This window comes from Bos mutus, chromosome 19, assembly GCF_027580195.1.
Source record: "Bos mutus isolate GX-2022 chromosome 19, NWIPB_WYAK_1.1, whole genome shotgun sequence".
In the NCBI taxonomy this organism is placed as follows: domain Eukaryota; kingdom Metazoa; phylum Chordata; class Mammalia; order Artiodactyla; family Bovidae; genus Bos; species Bos mutus.
In genome coordinates, this window is record NC_091635.1 from 2,085,293 (window position 1) to 2,107,055 (window position 21,763).

The 21,763-nt window shown below is 41.5% G+C and overlaps 1 protein-coding gene across 1 annotated transcript in view; it reads right to left on the reverse strand.

The window, feature by feature from the left end:
• Positions 1–21,763, reverse strand: part of ABCA5 (ATP binding cassette subfamily A member 5) — a 65,247-nt gene that overhangs the window by 27,094 nt on the left and 16,390 nt on the right. Inside the window, exons 5-17 of the mRNA XM_005899318.3 lie at positions 20,614–20,702; positions 18,878–19,107; positions 16,975–17,116; positions 14,940–15,128; positions 13,022–13,169; positions 10,024–10,192; positions 8,628–8,686; positions 7,508–7,618; positions 4,116–4,291; positions 3,253–3,372; positions 2,086–2,224; positions 1,472–1,562; positions 897–1,036 (exon numbers count right to left, since the gene is read on the reverse strand). Coding sequence (XP_005899380.2) covers positions 897–1,036; positions 1,472–1,562; positions 2,086–2,224; positions 3,253–3,372; positions 4,116–4,291; positions 7,508–7,618; positions 8,628–8,686; positions 10,024–10,192; positions 13,022–13,169; positions 14,940–15,128; positions 16,975–17,116; positions 18,878–19,107; positions 20,614–20,702 — 1,803 coding nt within the window. The remainder of the gene's footprint in view (positions 1–896; positions 1,037–1,471; positions 1,563–2,085; positions 2,225–3,252; positions 3,373–4,115; positions 4,292–7,507; positions 7,619–8,627; positions 8,687–10,023; positions 10,193–13,021; positions 13,170–14,939; positions 15,129–16,974; positions 17,117–18,877; positions 19,108–20,613; positions 20,703–21,763) is intronic.

Sequence of the window (21,763 nt, forward strand, 5' to 3'; positions counted from 1 at the left end):
CTGAGGACCCCACAGAATGCTGCTTAGGGACACGTACCTGTTAGATGTGAACCATGACATAAATTAAAACTAAGGAATGTTTTACAGACAGAATGATAGGCAGAGTACACTACGTTGACATGTACACTTCAGTTAATTAGTGATTCCTTTTCTTCAAACTAATTCAACTAACATAGACAATTTCTATCTAACTATTGGAATGCGATGGGATTTCTGTATAACTTATCTTCAGCAGTAATATCCTTATGGTTATTAAGAGATCCCTCAACAGATAAAGGAGACTGAGCTTGAGTTCCTCATCAGAATGCAGAAAATTAAGGCTACAAATAAGATAATGCAAGAGTTTACTGTATAATAAGGTAATTCGTTATGAAATCATGAAACTGAAAAGGCAACTGAAGGCGTACACAACCATATATGTGTGTGTGTTGTGTGTATGTGTACACATTGGTGTGTATACACATTTGCATGGGTGTACATGTGTGTCACATCTGTATGCGTGTGAGTGCATGTGTGTATGTATGTGTGTACATATTTGTGTGCATGTGTGTATGTATATGTGTGTGTATATTTATATTCTTATTCCCAGGGGACCTACAAACAAAGGGAGCAGTTTCTTTCCTGATAACACAAGCAATTATTTACGTAAGTTAACATACTAGTTAGGAATTTCTTGCATGACATTTATGAAAAAAAAAAAAAGAAACGCTGGCTTATAGCATTTCTGGTTTCCAAAAGTAAAATAAAGCAGAAACAGAATATTAACTCTGGGTACCTGGGAGCATGTAAATATTACACAGAAAAATAAACCAAGTAAAAAACCAAGTAAATTAAGAGAACCGGTTCCCAAGGCGGGATCTTAGTTTAGCAATCATGAAACCAGAAGTAGGGAATACCTGAAAATTTGTCCATGTCCTTGAAAGGCAAGCTGTACACAAGTTGCTGCTCATTCTGTTGCAACAAAGTGGCCGCAGGTATATGTTGTTTAACCAGAGAAGAAAGAGATTCTGTGGCACAGTATCTGTCTATGTACATGCTGGAGAAAACCCAAAAACATGATTTCTTATGATGACTCTGAACAGCCCAAAGTAAATTCTGAATGCTTTTAGCAAAAGTCTGTGCCATAGGGCTTCCCTGATGGCTCAGTGGTAAAGAATCCAACTGCCAAAGCAGGAGACACAGGTTTGATACCTAATCCAAGAAGATCCCACATGCCCGGGAGCAACTAAGCTGTGTGGGTCACAACCACTGCGCCTGTGCTCTGAGGCTGGGAGCCGCACGACTGAAGCCTGAGCGCCCTAGAGCCTGCGCTCTGCACAAGAGAGGCCACGGCGATGAGAAGCCTGCACACCGCGGTGAAGAGCAGCCTCTGCTCGCCGAAAATGGGGGAAGCCCGCACAGCAGGGGAGACCCTGCAGCCAATAATTTAATAAACAAATAAAAATAATTTAAAGAAAAGAAGGATCGATACCTCAGCCGGTAGCCAATTCCCCATTTGCTTTTGAGAAAAATTGAAGAACCAACACATTTTAACATTCCTTGTGATATGACAGCCTTCCTATCTGCAAAGAGAGATTGGCGTTTCAGTTTTACCATCTGTGACAGCATTAATAACTAGTATTTGCATTTTCTGGATTATCCCATGAGACACCAATGTTAATATGGTAAATTATCACATTAATTATCATTACATTGTTAAAACAACTTCCCACACGGCAGAACTGCGTGCGTCCTGGGCGATTCTGTGGGAGGGGCCCCCTGGAAGTGTGTCTGGTTCCCACACAGGGTCAGCAAAGCCTCTGCTCTCTGCTGACCCTGCCCTGTACCCTGTCAGCTTCACTGTAGTAACTCATGCTGGGAGTGGGACTGTGTGGGGTCCTGTAAGCTTTTGTGGCAGATTACCGATCCTGGAGGGTCAGGGGCTCGCCCCCAACACAAAAACATGTGATTTTAAAAGCAGTATAATAATACCTTTTTGGTAAAAAACGCACAATTTACTTACTCCTCAGAATTCAGCATTTCTATGTCTAATTCCCATGTGGCCCCAAGACCTCATCCTTTAAAAAAGCAAGTAAAAAATCTCACCAGCAAGAATGTCGGCTTCATCCATGAAGTGAGTGCTAAACACTGTCACCCGGTTCGCTTTTCTGTGTTTCAGAAGATTCCAGACAATGTGACGAGAACACGGGTCCATTCCAGCTGTTGGCTCGTCCAACAGCAGCACCTGCGTGCAAAGGGGTGGGGGAGGGCAGGAAGCCTCAGGAAAATGTAAGTATATAAAATCTATGTGGACCCTGAAAAGCCTCCCCATTTAAAGTTACTGTATTAAAATGTATTAGATCTGAGTTTTTCACTCATACGTTGAGTTGGCATCAATTTAAAAAGTCATCAGTTTGGCATGTGAATCCTTTCTTGGTCTTAATTTTAAAAGACTAGTGTCTGTAATATGTAAGTTGTAAGTATAACAACAACCAGATAAATAAACTGAGAAACAAAACACTGAAAAATAAACTGAGAAACAACGTTGACTGTATCGCTTTTGGCTAAACAGTTAAATTCTGTAGATGTAACAACTGCTCGTTAGAGAATTATGTTCTATATTAGCTCAAGGAAAGCAGTTTAAGACTATTTTTCATTTCAGAAACATGGAGGAGGAGGGACTGCCATAAGCCAGGACCCCGGGTCCCCCCCAGCCACAGCAGCGGGCTAAACGGGGCAGGGTGGGGGACCCCGGGGCCCCTGGCTGCAGGCGGGCACCTGGAAGCCTTCTGACCCAGGGCCCAGCCCAGCTTCTACAGGACAGAGAACAGCACGGAACAGACACGAGCAGAAGCAGGTCAACAGAACAGTGGACGGGTCCTTCAATTCTGTCCTTATTATTAGATTATTACTGTAACCGTAACAAACGCACAGAAAACTGCAGAGAGCAACAGAACAGTACTTCTACAGCCACCACTGAAATGTAACAAATGTTAGTTTACTTCAGATCTTTTTTCAGAGAAATAAAACCCTGCAGACACAAGTGAAGTCCATCTGACCCCTTCTCCTTCTGAGAGATGACTGCTGTCTTCAAGAGGTTGTGTATCTTTCTGACTTCAGTTTTAAAACTTTATTATTATAATTACATCCATAATACTGTATAGTATTTTATGTATGTTTCATATACTGTATCTATGTATATATTTCTACAACTTGCTTTTTTATTCAGATTAATTTAAAACTATCTCATCGGCAACACTATTATCTGCTCACCTTTGGGTTCCCGAGAACAGCGATTCCTAAAGACAGTTTTCTTTTTTGGCCACCACTTAACTTTTTAGCCTGATTATCTTTGATAGCCTGCATGTCTAAATCCAGTAAGACTCTCTGCACCTATGAAAGGCAAGTGTGAATAAAAGTTGTTTAAATCTCATTATTTACATAATTATCAACACTACTTTCTAAGCGTTCCACTTTAATACCAACCTTTAAACTGCTCTCCTGGTATAGAATTTAATTGTGACGCATTGCTGCTGTTGTCTAGTCACTAAGTCTCATCTGACTCTTCAATCCCAGGGACAGAGGAGCCTGGCGGGCCACAGCCCACGGGGTTCTCCAGGCAGGGACCCTGGAGTGGGTTGCCATGTCCTCCTCCAGGGGATTTCTCAACCCAGGGATGGAACCTGTGTGTCCTTCATTGGCAGGCAGATTCTTTACTGCTGAGCCACCAGGAGAAACCCAATTTGGACACATACCCACCTATAATTTTGAAATAAAAAAAAGATTCCTGATGCGAGGGCCTGTTTTACTTCTGTGACCCCTGGCCGGTGGGGAGAAGGGGGTCAGTGCATAGGCTCAGTGTGTACGCGTTTGTCTGGCAGGGGAAGCTGGGAGGAGTGAAAAGAAAAGAAACCCACACGGAGAGACTGGAGTCCTCCAGACGGAATGAGGACGTTTGCTATGTGCTGCAACTTTGCTCCAAATTCCATCTGATTCTTTATGATGACTTTCTGCACACTGGCTCAGAAGAGGTTTTTATATTTAGATTTTCAAGCATATTTTCATTACACAGGTTACTGCAAAAGGTTACTAATTTATAGTGAATAAAAGTAAAGGTTTCTAGACAGATAACATACTTCCTGTATGACATCATTGGCTGGTATTCCTTTGATTGATGCCAAAATGGACAAGTTTTCCTCTACCGTCAGGACATCAAAGTGTATGTCTAGCTGTGGACAAATGCCAATCATTTTCCTGGCTTCAAACATTTCATCTATTTCTGAGACTCTGTGTCCATATATGGATGCGAACCCTAAAAAGCAAAAAATACATTTACATTAAATATATTAAATACTAATATGTATGTTTTCAGATCAGATCAGTCGCTCAGTCGTGTCCGACTCTTTGTGATCCCATGAATTGCAGCACGCCAGGCCTCCCTGTCCATCACCAACTCCCGGAGTTCACTCAGACTCACGTCCATAGAGTCGGTGATGCCATCCAGCCATCTCATCCTCTGTCATCCCCTTCTCCTCCTGACCCCAATCCCTCCCAGTATCAGAGTCTTCTCCAATGAGTCAACTCTTCGCATGAGGTGGCCAAAGTACTGGAGTTTCAGCTTTAGCATCATTCCTTCCAAAGAAATCCCAGGGCTGATCTCCTTCAGAATGGACTGGTTGGATCTCCTTGCAGTCCAAGGGACTCTCAAGAGTCTTCTCCAACACCACAGTTCAAAAGCATCAATTCTTCGGCACTCAGCCTTCTTCACAGTCCAACTCTCACATCCACACATGACCACTGGAAAAACCATAGCCTTGACTAGATGGACCTTTATTGGCAAAGTAACGTCTCTGCTTTTGAGTATGCTATCTAGGTTGGTCATAACTTTCCTTCCAAGGAGTAAGCGTCTTTTAATTTTATGGCTGCAGTCACCATCTGTAGTGATTTTGGAGCCCAGAAAAATAAAGTCTGACACTGTTTCCACTCGTTCCCCATCTATTTGCCATGAAGTGATGGGACCAGATGCCATGATCTTTGTTTTCTGAATGTTGAGCTTTAAGCCAACTTTTTCACTCTCCACTTTCACTTTCATCAAGAGGCTTTTGAGTTCCTCTTCACTTTCTGCCGTAAGGGTGGTGTCATCTGCATATCTGAGGTTATTGATATTTCTCCCGGCAATCTTGATTCCAGCTTGTGCTTCTTCCAGCCCAGCATTTCTCATGATGTACTCTGCATAGAAGTTAAATAAGCAGGGTGACAATATACAGCCTTGACACACTCCTTTTCCTATTTGGAACCAGTCTGTTGTTCCATGTCCAGTTCTAACTGTTGCTTCCTGACCTGCATACAGATTTCTCAAGAGGCAGGTCAGGTGGTCTGGTATTCCCATCTCTTTCAGAATTTCCCACAGTTTATTGTGATCCACACAGTCAAAGGCTTTGGCATAGTCAATAAAGCAGAAATAGGTGTTTTTCTGGAACTCTCTTGCTTTTTCCATGATCCAGCAGATGTTGGCAATTTGATCTCTCGTTCCTCTGCCTTTTCTAAAACCAGCTTGAACATCAGGAAGTTCACGGTTCACATATTGCTGAAGCCTGGCTTGGAGAATTTTGAGCATTACTTTACTAGCGTGTGAGATGAGCGCAATTGTGCGGTAGTTTGAGCATTCTTTGGCACAGCCTTTCTTTGGGATTGGAATGAAAACTGACCTTTTCCAGTCCTGTGGCCACTGCTGAGTTTTCCAAATGTGCTGGCATATTGAGTGCAGCACTTTCACAGCATCATCTTTCAGGATTTGGAAGAGCTCAACTGGAATTCCATCACCTCCACTAGCTTTGTTCGTAGTGATGCTTTCTAAGGCCCACTTGACTTCACATTCCAGGATGTCTGGCTCTAGGTCAGTGATCACACCATCATGATTACCTGGGTCATGAAGATCTTTTTTGTACAGTTCTTCTGTGTATTCTTGCCATCTCTTCTTAATATCTTCTGCTTCTGTTAGGTCCATACCATTTCTGTCCTTTATCGAACCCATCTTTGCATGAAATTTTCCTTTGGTATCTCTGATTTCCTTGAAGAGATCTCTAGTCTTTCCCATTCTGTTGTTTTCCTCTATTCCTTTGCATTGATCACTGAAGAAGGCTTTCTTATCTCTTCTTGCTATTCTTTGGAACTCTGCATTCAGATGTTTATATCTTTCCTTTTCTCCTTTGCTTTTCGCTTCTCTTCTTTTCACAGCTATTTGTAAGGCCTCCCCAGACAGCCATTTTGCTTTTTTGCATTTCTTTTCCATGGGGATGATCTTGATCCCTGTGTATACTAATAATTCAGTTATTTGTATGTATTAATAACAGACATAAAATAAGAGTTAGTATACAGCTGGAAGACACAACACACCCTGATTTCTATACAAACGGTGATCTGCTTCCACTTATATTCCAGCCTCATTTATATTCCCTATAAATGGCCTTCATTTTCAGGGCATATTACAGAGCAGAGAGCAAGGGGTCAGAGGTTTCACGCTAACTGCCCACTGATGCATGACTTACACTATTAACAATACTCCAGCAACAATTTCCCCTCATTTCTAAGCACTACGCAGTGGCAAAGAGAACAAAGAAGTTAAAATTTACCCCTGACCAGCTGCGTGACTTTGGGAAAATCACCTGATCTAAATTCGAGCCTTCTTATCCTATAAGCTGAATATTAATACATCCCGCTTTACTTAAGAACTAGTAAATCAGTGTGATAGTGTGGGAAATTGTTATCAAAAATACATAAATCCTTACATCAATGAAAGATATTATAAATACCATCAGAGAGTGACACAGAGATAAGAGACAAAATCAAACTAATTTTAAAAGTCAAACCCCTGCTGGTGTGTGGCAGAGGCCGACACAAGATGGTACAGCAGTTACCCTCCAATTAGAAAAAAAAGTAAAACCACATCTAAAAAGATGCAGATTCAATACACGGACACTCGGCCCCTTCTTAAGGTGAAATATTTACTGCCCTGCAGCTCTACGTGACTGTGGAAAACCGGAGCTGCTGTACTAGATTCTCACCTACAGGGCAACCACATACAGCAATTACACATTTGAGGTATTGCTCTAAAAATCCTAAGGAGACTGTACTGACATTTGTCATTTTTTCCTTCTGAACTTACTGGTGCTCACTTAGAAATATTCATTTTCTCAACCAAAATGTCTATAGGCCTCATTTAATTTCCAATTAATTGGTTTATCCTTCCTTGAAAATGAACAATAAATATAAACACAAGTAAAATATCTAATAAAACAGGTACAAAATTAGATCATTTTTACTTAAATATGACTGAATCATCTTTATTTTCTGCTGAAGAACAAACGAGTGTAATAAAAAGGAGAAAAAAATGAACACAGAAATTGATACCAAATCACTGACAAAAATCAATCAGTACATATTTCAAGGATAAGTAAATGATCACGGTCCTTTAGTTACTAACCCTAATAAAACAAATTAGCAGATTCTTAAATCAGAAAACTCTTACCCTCTGAGGGCGGGCACAGCCCGCACAGAATATTCATCAGTGTGCTCTTTCCTGTTCCGCTGTGGCCAAGCAGGGCAGTGATCTGGCCCTCGTATATGTCAAATGATAAACCTAGTGCAGGGAAAAAGGACGCTCAAATGTGATCTTTATTTGCTGAGTCTTGCACAATAAGATAAGTCATAATACTTGGGCAATCTTGAAATAAATCAATAGATTTAAAGACAGAAGTTACCAGCATATTTAATAATCTAAGATTTAATATTGTAATACAACAATAATTCTTTCTTATAGTCAACAGTATGAACAGTAAGAAAAGGTAACACAAAATAAACTTTTATTTCTTTGTTACACTGACAGAGTCAGAGCGGGCACAAAATATCGGGAGGGAGGTTTCTATGTACCCACTTTTGGGAACTCCCGAGGGTATTAAGAAAGCCCATGGACAGAAGGAGCCTAGTGGGCTAGTCCATAGGGTCACAGAAGAGTCAGACACGACTGAGCGGCTAAACAACAAAGGGAATTAAAACAAAGAGAAGAACAAAAGTTCGTTTCCAAAGGTATTTAGAGGCATGTTAAAATTATCGGCAAAAAATCATGAGTTAACCAACAGCATTTTGTTGGACTCACTAAGTCGAGTCTGACTCTGCAACCCCATGGACTGTAGCCCGCCAGGCTCCTCTGTCCATGGGATTCTCCAGGCAAGAGTACTGGAGTGGGTTCCCATGCCCTCCTCTAGGGGATCTTCCCGACCCAGGGATCGAACCTGAGTCTCTTATGCCTCCTTTATTGGCAGGCGGGCTCTTTACACTAGTGCCACCCGGGAAGCCCTGTGTACACATGCATGACAATAAAATTAAAAGAGCACAGGTTTGTTTTAAGAACTGACAACTTTTCATCTTAGTAGGTATTACTTTTTTCTTTTACTACTTTGACGTTGAACTTTTCATCTTAGTAGGTATTACTTTTTTCTTTTACTACTTTGACATTGTTAAATTTATTCTGAACATTAATCACATAAAGAAAGTATCTCTAGAGAAAAGATAGAAAATTGTGGTAAAGGAGTTTAAATTTTCCATTTGTACCTTAATCCTACAGACTGAACACTAGGAGAGTTACTCACTTCTCAAAGCCTCTACATTTTCACCTTTCTTTCTGTGGGTCTTCTGAATACCACTGATTCTGAAAAACACCATTTACTACTTTAAGTATTTAAAGCAATCTCCAAGTGTGTATCTCTGTGCATAATACTTTTAAGCAAAGCTGTCATATTTAACGGGAATGAAGTATCTTCCTACTAAAACAATAAATCAAAGAAACCTGGCAACAATAATAAAAGTATTTTAAAGAAACTATAAGAAAAGAGTATATTACTTCTCTCCATTTTAAGTGTAATTCATTCATTTTTCATGACAAGCCAACTTCTAAAAAGAAACTGAAACATTTGACTTAAGCAATTTACAGATTTCTTATTTCATATTTGATTCTTTTCCATTTGTAATTAATTAATACTTGTCATATCGGTTAAGAGAGCTTAAAAATCAGATGCTATTTCACATCAGTACATGTTTCAAACTGTCTCGAAGTGATTCTCTCATTGCACTTTAAATGTTTTACATAATTTTTTAAAGAATTAACAGTCTTGCTCATTAGTTTAATTTTTACTCTTAAGAAGGCTGACCACCAGTCCACTGATTGCATCTTAAATACCTAGTTCTCCTTTGCATTTATATGTTTTTCTTAAATTTAAAAAACACAAACTATACTTTTTCTTTCACTTTTCTCTCTTTTCTCCTTCTCCTTATTTTTTTAAATTTGGTTTTGACTGAACTAGTAAGGAATAGTTATGAATTTCTCTGGTTCTCTGAAATTAAGCTGATGTGACAAGTTAATTATGTCACAGTTTCTAAGGGTCTATCAAATTAACAGCACAGTTTAATGTCCGGCATGTCTCAGACAATGCAGCTCGAACAGAAATAGAAAACTAGTATCTATTGCTTTAATTTACATGGTTTTAGTAGCTAAGTAGTGTCCAGCTCTTGAGACCCCATGGACTGTGGCCTACCGGGCTCCTCTGTCCATGGCATTTTCCAGGCAAGCATATTGGAGTGGGTTGCCATTTCCTTCTCCAGGAGATCTTTTCAACCCAGGAATTGAACCCAGGTCTCCTGCATTGCAGGCAGATTCTTTATCAACTGAGCTATGAGTGAATCCCTCTTAATTTATATAATGAAGAAATTTTAAAATGGCTTAATTTTATAAATACTAGATTTTATTAAAAAATTTTCTATTCAAACGTAAAATGTCAAACCTAGCAGCAAATTTATTCTAAATGGTTACAAAGAAAATAAAAACTTAAAAGAGAATTAGCCCTTGATACTGTTTTTTAAAAATCACAAAATGTGCACCAAATCTCCTAAAATACCATGCTTACATACATTACATAAAAGACAGGATTTACACATGGCATGTCCCATCAGCAGTTCTTAAGACCTAAACTGCCAGAGATTAAATCATACCTGATGGCTTCTTTTCCTATAAATTCTGAAGAAACAGGCTCAACAATTTCACTAAAACTAACATTCCCATTCACGTTGCCCTCTGATAACTCCTTATAATTCCTTTTGCTCTTTGACCAATATGATGGCTTCAGAAAATAAAATGATGATCTCCGTAAGCCAAATTCTCCTGAAAAATACAGGAAAAAAAAAACACACACACAACTGAGTTATCCTAACAAATTATTTCTGAAAACTAGTGTTTAAATCAGAAAGGCAGTCTGTGTAAACTAAGACAACCTCAAGTTCAGATATAAATTACTAAGTCATCAATGTGAGAAAAACAGAAGTCTTACTGACAGATAACTCTTATCCATAAAGTTTCAGGGCTGCTGCAAGTCCATGGAATGTAAAAGGTAAGCAAAGCACATTTTCCACCCTAGAGACTTCCATCATTATGAGGACACGTACATGCCTAATGGCTAACACTCAGCACACAACGTGAGGCATGAGTGCCAGCAAGAGTTCAGAAGGTGAAGAGGGTACATTGCGGTATTCTGAAGGTTTGAGTCAGCATCACCTTAGTCTTTGGGAGCGGACAGTATTCGGAAAGGCTGCTACAGCTCACAGAAAGGACTTTTTCGATGCAGGAGAGTAACAGAGCAGGGCCAACACAGGAGACTCCAGTCTAGCTAGCTGCCCACGGCACAGGCAGGCTTCCTCCCTTTCTCCCCAAGGAACCAACACTCCCCATCCTTTCTAACACGCCCCCACTGATGACCACGTTTCAGAGGGAGCCGCTCCCAACTAGAGAGAGTCCAGTGGACCAGATGGGCACCATGCAGGCTCTGGCGACTCCTCTGCTTCAGCCACAAGCAGGCACCAACTAAAGAGAAGAGAAGGGCTTGCTGGGCACAAGTCTCCTGTCCCTCTCCCACTGGACGTGAACGAAGTGCAACCCCGTGCAGGCACCAGGAGATAAATCCACCAGACTCTGAGACAGGAGCAGCAACATGGAGAAAGTGGGACCCTGATGACACAGCCAAGCAAGGCAACCAACTGGGAGCCCACCCTGACTCTGGACTCTGAATGAAGAGACTGATTTCCTTCTTGTTTAAGACAATTAAAAAAAGGTCCTCTGTTACATGAGTAACTAAACATAATCTAACTGATACACTGGAGATGTGTTTAAATAAACAGGACTGAATGGATGGATATAAAATACAATAAGGAGAGGGTAACAGTGGTAACAAGGGACTGAATGTATAAAAGCATCGTGCAGGACATCAACACTCGACAAGTTTCTTTTTAATTCACCAGGATGTGCTCAGCAAGGTTTCTGAGCAGGTGATCAGTTTGACTAAAGGCAATGGCAAGGTTCTTAGACAGACTTGAGATAGGTAATTAGATGAGCACTATTACAATGGTCTAGAACAGTGCAGCCAAACAGGACTTTGCAACAGTGGACAAGACCTCGTCTGCACTGTAACCAGTGACCAGGCGCAGCTGCTGACCCCTCGGCAGGTGCCTGCGCTGCTCCCTGGGGGCTCAGCTGGTAAAGAATCTGCCAGCAATGCAGGAGACCTGGGTTCAACCCGTGTCAGGAAGATCCCCTGGAGGAGGGCGAATCTGCCAGCACTGCGGGAGACCTGAGTTCAACCCCGGGTCAGGAAGATCCCCTGGAGGAAGGAAAATCTCCCGGCACCGTGGGAGACCGGAGTTCCATCCCTGGGTGGGGAGGATCCCCTGGAGGAGGGCGAATCTGCCGGCAACGTGGGAGACCTGAGTTCAACCCCTGGGTCAGGAAGATCCCCTGGAGGAGGGCATGGCTGTCCACTCCAGTATTCTGGCCTGGAGAATCCCGTGGACAGAGGAGCCTGGCGGGCTACAGTCCATGGGGTCACCAAGAGTGGGACACGACTGAGCGACTGAAACAACATTCGCCCTCCTGAGGAAGGAATTGCTCATTTGTTCAATTATAAGTAATTAAAACTTAAAAGTCACAGGTGTCTTGTCATGTAAGACTGCAGATCAAGAACACAGACAAAATGAACGAGGAACTCAAGGGGGAGAGGAAAGGGGGCAGGAGTTATTTAACGGTATTTTGAACCTGCACAGGTTTGAGGCAGGTGGAGGATAAAAGACACGGGGATGGGAGAGGTTACAAGGTTGCTCCACTGTCTCGGACCTTAGAGGGTACAATAGTGAAGCGCTTCAGCCAAAAAAATGGACATGGGGAAGGACTGAGTTAGGAAATTCAATTAGGGATTTAAGGCTTTCAAAACACTGGTCTCTTTTTGCCCAGTCTCCTTACATTCACTGGAAGTTAAGGTATAAGGTACAAAATACAATTACAATTACATTAAAAGCTGTTAACAGTGAAAACGACTTAGAGTGCTGCTAAGTCGCTTCAGTCGTGTCCGACTCTGTCCGACCCCACAGACGGCAGCCCACCAGGCTCCCCCGTCCCTGGGATTCTCCAGGCAAGAGCACTGGAGTGGGTTGCCATTTCCTTCTCCAATGCATGAAAGTGAAAACTGAAAGTGAAGTTGCTCGGTTGTGTCCGACTCTTAGTGACCCCATGGACCACAGCCTACCAGGCTTCTCCATCCATGGGATTTTCCAGGCAAGACTACTGGAGTGGGGTGCCATTGCCTTCTCCACGACTTAGAGTACTCAGCTAGAAAAAAATCTAAAATTAGGTTAACCCACAGGGAGCTCAACCTGGTGCTCTGTGACAACCCAGAGGGGTGGGATGGAGAGGGAGGTGGGAGGGAGGCTCAAAAGGGAGGGGACATGAATACATGTGGCTGATTCATGTTGATGTATGGCAGAAACCAACACTATATTGCAAAGCAATTATCCCACAATTAAAAATAAATGAATATTTCAAAAAGAATATTAAAAAATCAAAAACAATAAACCATTAATCTTGTAAGAAAAAAAAAAATTAAGGTAACTTTAGGTGGACAAAAACCTGAAAAATCTTTCAAGTAAAATTCAGTGACTATCTGCGTACCTGGAATAACTTGATCAAGATAAACAGCCAAGAGGGCGTAGAAAATGCTGTTAAGAATCAGCATCATAATAGCAATGATTAGAGGACACGGGCCTTCAGTCAAATTAGAAACTAAAGCACCTTCATCAACGTCTTCTAAATGCATGACCTGAAAAACAGAAATGTCCACCTGATAATACAAAAATAGTCAAAAAATAAGCAAAAGCTAACATTATGTCCAGAGTCAAGAAACTGGGCCGCTTAGGAGATTAAATGGTCTAGCCAATGAGTAATATGAACTTACAAAGAAAACAATAAAAACTTGACCAAAATATGAGTTAATCACAACCCTTTCTGATCCTGTTTTTAAAGCTGTGTGTCAGTTTTTGCAGCATGTTTCTTTAGTGCTATGGCTATCAAATGAAATGAAAACTGATGCTAGCAAAAGGGTTTACGGTCCAGAGAAGTCAAACAAGTTATCAGAGGATAAACTTATGGTCAGCACCTTTCAACCCTGAAAAGGGAGAAAGTTCTATAACTAATTAACGCTATTAAATTATTCATAGCAGATGTACTGACAGAGCAGAGGAAGGACAGTAGTGCTGAGGTCTCGCCCAGGTTGCAGGCCCGCCATGAGGCAAACAGACTCTAACTGCACATGGAGGGTTTCAGCATCCCCGTCCGTGAAACAAAGGTGGATTACGTGGCACCGAAAGTCCTTCCCACTCAACACAAACCCGTGAACCTATAATCCTGTCTTTCTCAGTGAAGGGGAATGCAGTGGATACTCAGAACATGCAACACCAGCTTTGAGGTCTCAAATAATTCGCATCCGTTAAACTTGATATTCACAAACAATTCAAGTCCTGCAAATAGAAGTCTATCCAGCCAATGTGAATAATCTCTTATATGAAGTAATCACATTTTTTCTTCTTTATACATTAACTAAACACATGTTCTAATATATAAAGCAGTTTTTGTGAGAATTTTCCTCTTAGAACCTCACTGCTCTTAAAAACTAAGAAAAATCACATTATAAACACCAATGAACATGAAAGAGAAAGTTGCTCAGTCATGTCCAGCTCTTTGCGACCCCATGGACTATACAGTCCATGGAATTCTCCAGGCCAGAATACTAGAGTGGGTAACCTTTCCTTTTTCCCAGGGATCTTCCCAATCCAGGGATCAAACCCAGGTCTCCCGCATTGTGGGTGGATTCTTTACCAGCTGAGCCACAAGGGAAGTCCATAAACACCAATACTATTCAGGTAAAGACAATCCCCTGAGTCCTGAACTTATAAAATCCACCAGGGTTTCCCTGGTGGCTCAGATGGTAAAGAACATGCCTGCCAATGCAGGAGACCTGGCTTCAATCCCTGGGTCAGGAAGACACATTTTTCATGACCGTAGTAGTGAGATAAGAACTACGGTTGTCCAGGTACTAAGTCATGTCCGACTCTTTGCAACCCCATGGACTGTAGCCTGCCAGGCTCTTCTGTCCATGGGATTTCCCAGCCAAGAATACTGCATGGAAGAGGGTTGCCATTTCCTCCTCCAGGGGATCTTTCCAACCCAGGGGTCAAAGCTGTGTCTCCTGCGTTGGGAGGTGAGTTCTGTACAACTGAGCCACCTGGTGCTTTAACCAGTGACTTCTAACAAGCTGAGTTGTTCCAATGAAACAGACTACTGAGTTTCATTAAAACAAAAAGTGGAGAGCTCGCTGATAAAAAGGTCATACAAATGAAAACATTAAAAATGGAGAAAATATAAATGAAATCAATATAAAACGTTCTCTGGTTTTCAAATAGCATCCTTTCCCATGTTTATTGTAAAATAACTTTTTGCAAACCAAAGACAGGATTCATGGTAGTATAATACGATGCATGGAAGTGGAGAGAAAGCAAGCATCTGGGAAAGCAAGATTAAACACTTTACGTACCTGTGCGATGCCAATCAGGAAAGTGCACTGACAGAAGGGACTGAGGAGCCACACTAACGATGGGGGGAAACTTTCCATGAGGACTATCAAGAGGCCAACAAATCCAAAAGCCACGGTGACTAAAAATTCAACTATTCCCACATGCTTTGATTTTTTAAAAAGAGGCGTCAGCATTAAAGCAAAAAACACCTGTAAGATACAAATGTTAATGTTAATGCATTGTTCATATACACTGATGTAAAAACAAGATTAAATTTTTGCTTGTGAAAATACAAGCTATTTTCATTAGAAACTACATTCACTAAAATTCAATTAATTTCTAATTAATTCCTTGGTGGCTCAGTGGTAAAGAATCTGTCTGCCAATGCAGGAGACACGGGTTTGATCTCTGGGTTGGGAAGATCCCTGGAGGAGGAAGTGGCCACCCATTCCAGCATCCCTGCTCGGGAAATATCAAGGACAAAGGAGCCTGGTGAGCTATAGTCCATGGGGTCCCAAGGAGTTGGACACACACGTCTTAGCAACTAAAGAACAACAAATTTCTAAAGGTCATGCTGAGATATTTACTTTTCATACAAATAGTGCTATACATTAACAATATAAACTGACAAATATTTAAAACTGCTCTTAATCTATGTAATAGGCAAACATGACCATCTCAGTTCCACAGAAACCAAAAACTATCAGGCATCTCTGCAGTTAGACATGTTCAAATACGAACAAAACAACTCAGCAAGCTTTCAAATAGAGGACCCAGCTTTTAATGTGTTGATAAGAAACAGAGGCAGTTAACAACCAGGCAACTATATAGAGAAGCATACACATTATTTGAGGCAGGCTTCCATGCTGGCTCAGCTGGTAAAGAATCCACCCACAATGCGGTAGACCTGGGTTCAATCCCTGGATTGGGAAGATCCCCTGGAGAAGGGAAAGGCTACCCACTCTAGTATTCTGGCCTGGAGAATTCCACGGACTGTATAGTCCATGGGGTAGCAAAGAGTCAGACACAACTGAGCAACATTCACTTTCACATACATGTTATTTATAAATTATCATGTTAAAGAGCAGAGATGATAATCAAAATATTTCACAACTGATACAGCATGGGATGTGAGCCAATCAGAATGGAAACTAGGACCACGGAAAACAAAGGCTGGGGGCTTCTCTGGTGGTCCAGTGGCTAAGACTCCATGCTCCCCACGCAGGGGGCCCAGGTTGGATCCCTGGTCAGGGAACTAGACCCCACAGGCTGCAATTAAGACCCAGCGCAGCCAGATACATCCTTAAAGAAAGCAAGCAGCGCCTGGTGGTGCACAACCAGCATTTAGCCAAATACCCGGCCCGTACCAGCACTGTCAAAGAATTAAATTTACAAAGACGTATCTTTACACAGCATCATCCTGTAACACATATTACCTTGAAACGTTTAGGATTTCACGAAAACAAAAATAGAGTCTAGTATAAGACAATCTTGCTTCTGCTTCGTCGCTTCAGTCGTGTCCGACTCTGTGCTAGCCATAGACAAGCAGCCAACCAGGCTTCCTGTCCCTGGGATTCTCCAGGCAAGAACACTGGAGTGGGTTGCCATTTCCTTCTCCAAGGCATAAATGTGAAAAGTGAAAGTGAAGTCGCTCAGTCGTGTCCGACTCTAGCGACCCCATGAACTGCAGCCTACCAGGCTCCTCCGTCCATGGGATTTTCTAGGCAAAAGTACTGGAGTGGGGTGCCATCTGCTCCACAAGACCATCTTAATGGTGTATAAACCCAGTTATATGAAGATCATAAAAGACAGACTCAGAGGAAATATGTGTGGAATACATCATATGAAAACTAGTTAAATTTAAACTTGAGAATATTTTGTAACTTTCCTAAAAATGAGGAGGTACAGTGATACAGCTCATTCATCAGAATTAACCGAGGAACAATCCTGTCTTTCATGGGAAGTCGACTGGAAGTAAACCAAAACATAAGACTTTACTGTATTAATCAAATATTTTGACAGTTCTTTATTCCCATTTCAAGTGAAAGTACTTACAGATGATAAGCCATAGAGGAAAAAAAGGAGAAATATCACAAAGCAGCTACTCTGAGGGAATAAGGAAGACGCTGTTGCGATGACTGCCATGAGAAGGGACATGAGAAAAATCAAACTTGTGTAGAGAAGAACCCAGGAAAGCCTAAAAGGGGAACAAAGACACAGTTATGGCTAAATACACGGGCCTTAATAATTAAAAAAAAATCATTTTAAACAAAACTTCAGCTTTATTTTAGCCGTTTCATTCTTAAATTTAAGCCAATCACTTCATTTCTATGTATGCTCATGTACTGAAAATTAAAGCTCTTGTATGTAATGAAAAATATAGTACTGGTTAAGCTGTAGATAAAATTATCAAGTTATCATCTCATATAGAGATAAAGTGGTGATTATCTTCCCAGGAGTCAAAAAAAACTTACAGATTTATAGCAAATCACAATTCATTTAAATCTAGTACTTTCAGAAGTTCAACAATGCACATTCTGATTTTCTTAAAATACAGAAGAGTTTAATGACTGACGATTTTCTTTATGGTACACGCGGCAACTGAACTCTAACGGCTTTTGGTACTTTAGATAGTTGTAAAGGCCACCTTGCTAAGCAACAACGTTATTACTATGGAACTCAACGTGAGACCAAGATCAACAACAGATTCATCACAGGACTCAACGTTTTCCCTCAAATCAGAGCTCAGGGGATTTGAGCCTGAGTGACTGACTGCCCCACAGTCTATTATTTTGCTTTTGTTTTTCAAGTTAGCAGGTAACTTACTGCATAGTATCATAAAAACCACCAAAAGAGGGTCAAAAGATACCTAAACTACCAAAATTAAATGTAGCATTTTACAGAGGCAGAAATGAAGCACTGAGAAACTGATCTGCCTAAATTCTTCCAGCTACTGTCTCCTCACAAAACATTTAATATTCCAGTGTGTCTCAGAGACCGACCACTAGTGAAACCCCCAGAGTAAGAAATGAGCAAAGACGATGTCACATGTCATATGAGGATAACCCCATATGTAATACGGTTCAGCTGCTGCATTGAGCTAAATGGAATAAAATGGTTGATAATAACAACTCATATTTGATAGTACTAACATCTCCGTCTAGTCAAGGCTATGGTTTTTCCAGTGGTCATGTATGGATGTGAGAGTTGAACTGTGAAGAAAGCTGAGCGCTGAAGAATTGATGCTTTTGAACTGTGGTGTTGGAGAAGACTCTTGAGAGTCCCTTGGACTGCAAGGAGATCCAACCAGTCCATCCTAAAGGAGATCAGTCCTGGGTGTTCACTGGAGGGAATGATGTTGAAGCTGAAACTCCAATACTTTGGCCACCTGATGTGAAGAGCTGACTCATTTGAAAAGACCCCGATGCTGGGAAAGATTGAGGGCAGGAGGAGAAGGGGACGACAGAGGATGACATGGTTGGATGGCATCACCAATTCAATGGACATGGGTTTGGATGGACTCCGGGCATTGGTGATGGACAGGGAGGCCTGGCGTGCTGCAATTCATGGGGTCGCAAAGAGTCGGAGACGACTGAGTGACTGAACTGAACTGAATGTTTCCCCCAAAGTAAGGTCAAAATAAATGTTCTTACCGCATAGTGGGGAAAGTACGGAAAACATACTTGGAATTGTTTATAAAATTTCATGCCTCTATAAAATTATCATTGTACAAAAATGTTAATGTGCTCATTGGTGAACTTTTTCATTTGTTTCTCTGGAAATAATTATTTGCTGGAGCTTTGTGATGAGTCTCAAACTCCATGACAAAGGTGGGAACTGCAAGAAAAGAGGTTCAGGACCTCGTCGAGTCCAGTGAGTAACAAAACTGCAGTACTGAAGATTTGTAGAACTTTCGCAATTATTAACCACACTAAATAACAAAGTTTTATTAACATACCAAAAGGCCGTGTCATGAAGTCCCATTATCTTTAAAAACTCTTTTAACTTCTTCTCTTTTTCTGCTACGATATGAATTGCCAAAAAGTATCCAAAAGGTGAAAATGCTATAACTAGGTATATTAAAATTACTCCTCGGGGAAAGGTGTCTATTTCTACAACAGCCGTTTCTCCCATAAGAACAGCTTTAGTTGACTCCAGCTCTTTCCAAAAAGAAACATTGGTCTTCATCTACAATCAAGAAAATGTAAACACATTCAGTTAACTTAGTTCTGAGAGCAGCCCCTGAAATAATGAGACAATCACATCCCCAGAGTTAGTCCATAACCTACTGCAAACACAAGCCTCAGAACACTATGTACCAGAAACAAAGTGGCCGCCCCCAGTATCACGGTACTGCATACAGCATTGCTGTCACACATTCTGGAAGCACGTCAGAAAGTTTAAAGTTTGAAGTTGGGAAGTACACGTTTTTATTAAATAATTTGTCAAAGAAAATAAAACTGCACAATAACCATCTTTAGTGACAGTTATGTATGCAACTTAATAAAAATACATGTTTATAAAATTGAGGAGTTAAAGAATGATGACAAGTGCCATGAAAGAATAACTCTCTTTTTAAAAAATGTTCTTTTAGGTAGTAAGTTCTATTGTTTACAAAAATATATACATATGCAGCATGCATAGAGACGGGATAATAGAACTATGCATGCCCTATGACACTCTTCTGCCTCGTGTTCACGTGAACGGCTACAAGGAGCTCTGCTCCACCTGTTCGTGTGGTGAGGTCTGGGCTGTGGCAGCCAAGGTCTTTGGCCAAAACACAAACAGGTACTTCAGCACCGTCAATGCAACATGCCCTCTACTTATTTCACCGTCATCAGCCTGCGCCTGTGTGTTACTGAACACTGTATCTATGATACGTTCCTGCCATGCTGGGAGAGCCCACAGGACACGTGTGTATCGTCTCATGCGGCTCTAACAGCGGCCCTGTCCAGTAAGCATTACTTCTGCAGTCGTTTCACGCGTAGCAGTCTAACAACCGACAGTGACAGGGCTCCCTCCCAAGGTCTGCGGTTCATTTCTACTAAAACGAGAAACACTGGGTCAGGTCTTCAGAGTCTAAACACAACATTTATACACAATAACTGTAGTGGCAGTATACTACTAAAACACAGGAACGAGAGCCCAACAGCCACAGTCTGAACTAGCTCTGCCACTGATCGACTGAGGCTTGGAGAGCCACTTCATCTTCCTGTGTGTCAAGTGCATAAATGAAATGCAGACAGAGCCCCAGCCTCACAGAGGTGTCAAGACTCAACAGGCTGGTGCTAGTACACAAGGGGGAAACCACGTTTTGCAGACGAGTGACAAATATCTGTTAAAAATAAGATCGACCACTATGATTAAGATAATAAAGGTAACTTCTTTAAACTAAGTTATTCTTATTCAAGGGGAAAAATCTGCAAATACAGGCCTTTCATAAATATTGCCTACAGACAGCACAGACAGGATAACACAGGCATACAGAGTGCTGAACAGTGTGCTTGGAGACCATGAAACAAAAGTGGGTTTCAAAAAAAATTAAATCAGAAAATATGGCTTCTTCCTTCTCTTTTTTTGTAAAGGAGCTGACCTGCGTGATGTAATTTGGTACACGTGACAGCAGTGAAATGAACTTCAACGGTGAAGACGTGGGGCATGGTATGAACCCTTGCCTTCCTTCAGCACCTTTACCTGTATGATGGCTGCGTCTATCGAGGCCTGCAGAACCGTGAACCCTGAGGACCAGAACTGGACGGCGTCACACGATGGCGAACAGCCAGCTACAGAGGAAACGCGTGAGAGGTAAGGCTCAGCACAAGGAGGCAGCGCCCAGTGGGTCACCACAGCGACACAGCTGATCCCGCTCTAACAGAAACCACAGCGACACAGCTGGTCCAGCTCTGACAGAAGCAACGAAAAGCTCTGAAAAGAGCAACTGCCCTCCAAAGGCAAACAAAGTCCATCACAGCCCTTACTGTTTATTTGGAATGTCTGACATCAGAGACTTACGTGCTTTAGGGCACTGAGTAGTGAGTGCGCACAAATGGAGGCAAATGAACCAGTGGCTGCTGCTCGGGGCTAAGTCGTGTCGGACCCTGTGCAACCCTAGGGCAGCGGCACGCCAGGCTCCTCTGTCCTCCACTATCTCCTGGAGCTTGCTCAGCTCATGTCCTTTGAGTCTGTGATGCCATCCAACCACCTCATGCTCTGCTGCCCCCTTCGCCTTTTGCCTTCAATCTTTCTCAGCATCACGGTCTTTTCCAATGAGGTTTTTTAAAACAAGTCACTTTTCTGGCTTAAGGTAAGTCATTTTACAATGAATTATCAGCTTTAAAAGCTTTCCAGATGCAAAGGCAGGTCCAAGTGAAGAGCACAGAAAAAAAGGAAAATTATCTGAAGGCTTTTTGGAATCAAGTCACAAATATAAAACTTAATATAGTGACTTTAACATTGTTTCAATAAATGTTTTTGGTTGATAATTATTTTTTCAGAGGCTTAGGCATTGAAGGCTGTTTTCCATGTTTCAAACATAGAATTAATAAAGTTTATTGGTGGAAGAACTTGAGATTTTAAAATATGTACCATACCATGTACAAAAACAATTATGTGGAGAAAAGAACATAGACTTAGAAAGTCATATAACTCAAGATAAAATTGTTTAATATAAATTACACGTGCATGACTGCTAAGTCACTTAAGTAGTATGAGGCTCTTTGCAACCCCATAGACTATAGTCTGCCAGGCTCCTCTGTCCGTGGTATAATCCAGACAAGAATACTGGAGTGGGTTGCCATTCCCTTCTCCAGAGGCTCTTTCCAATCCAGGAATGGAACTGCAGGTG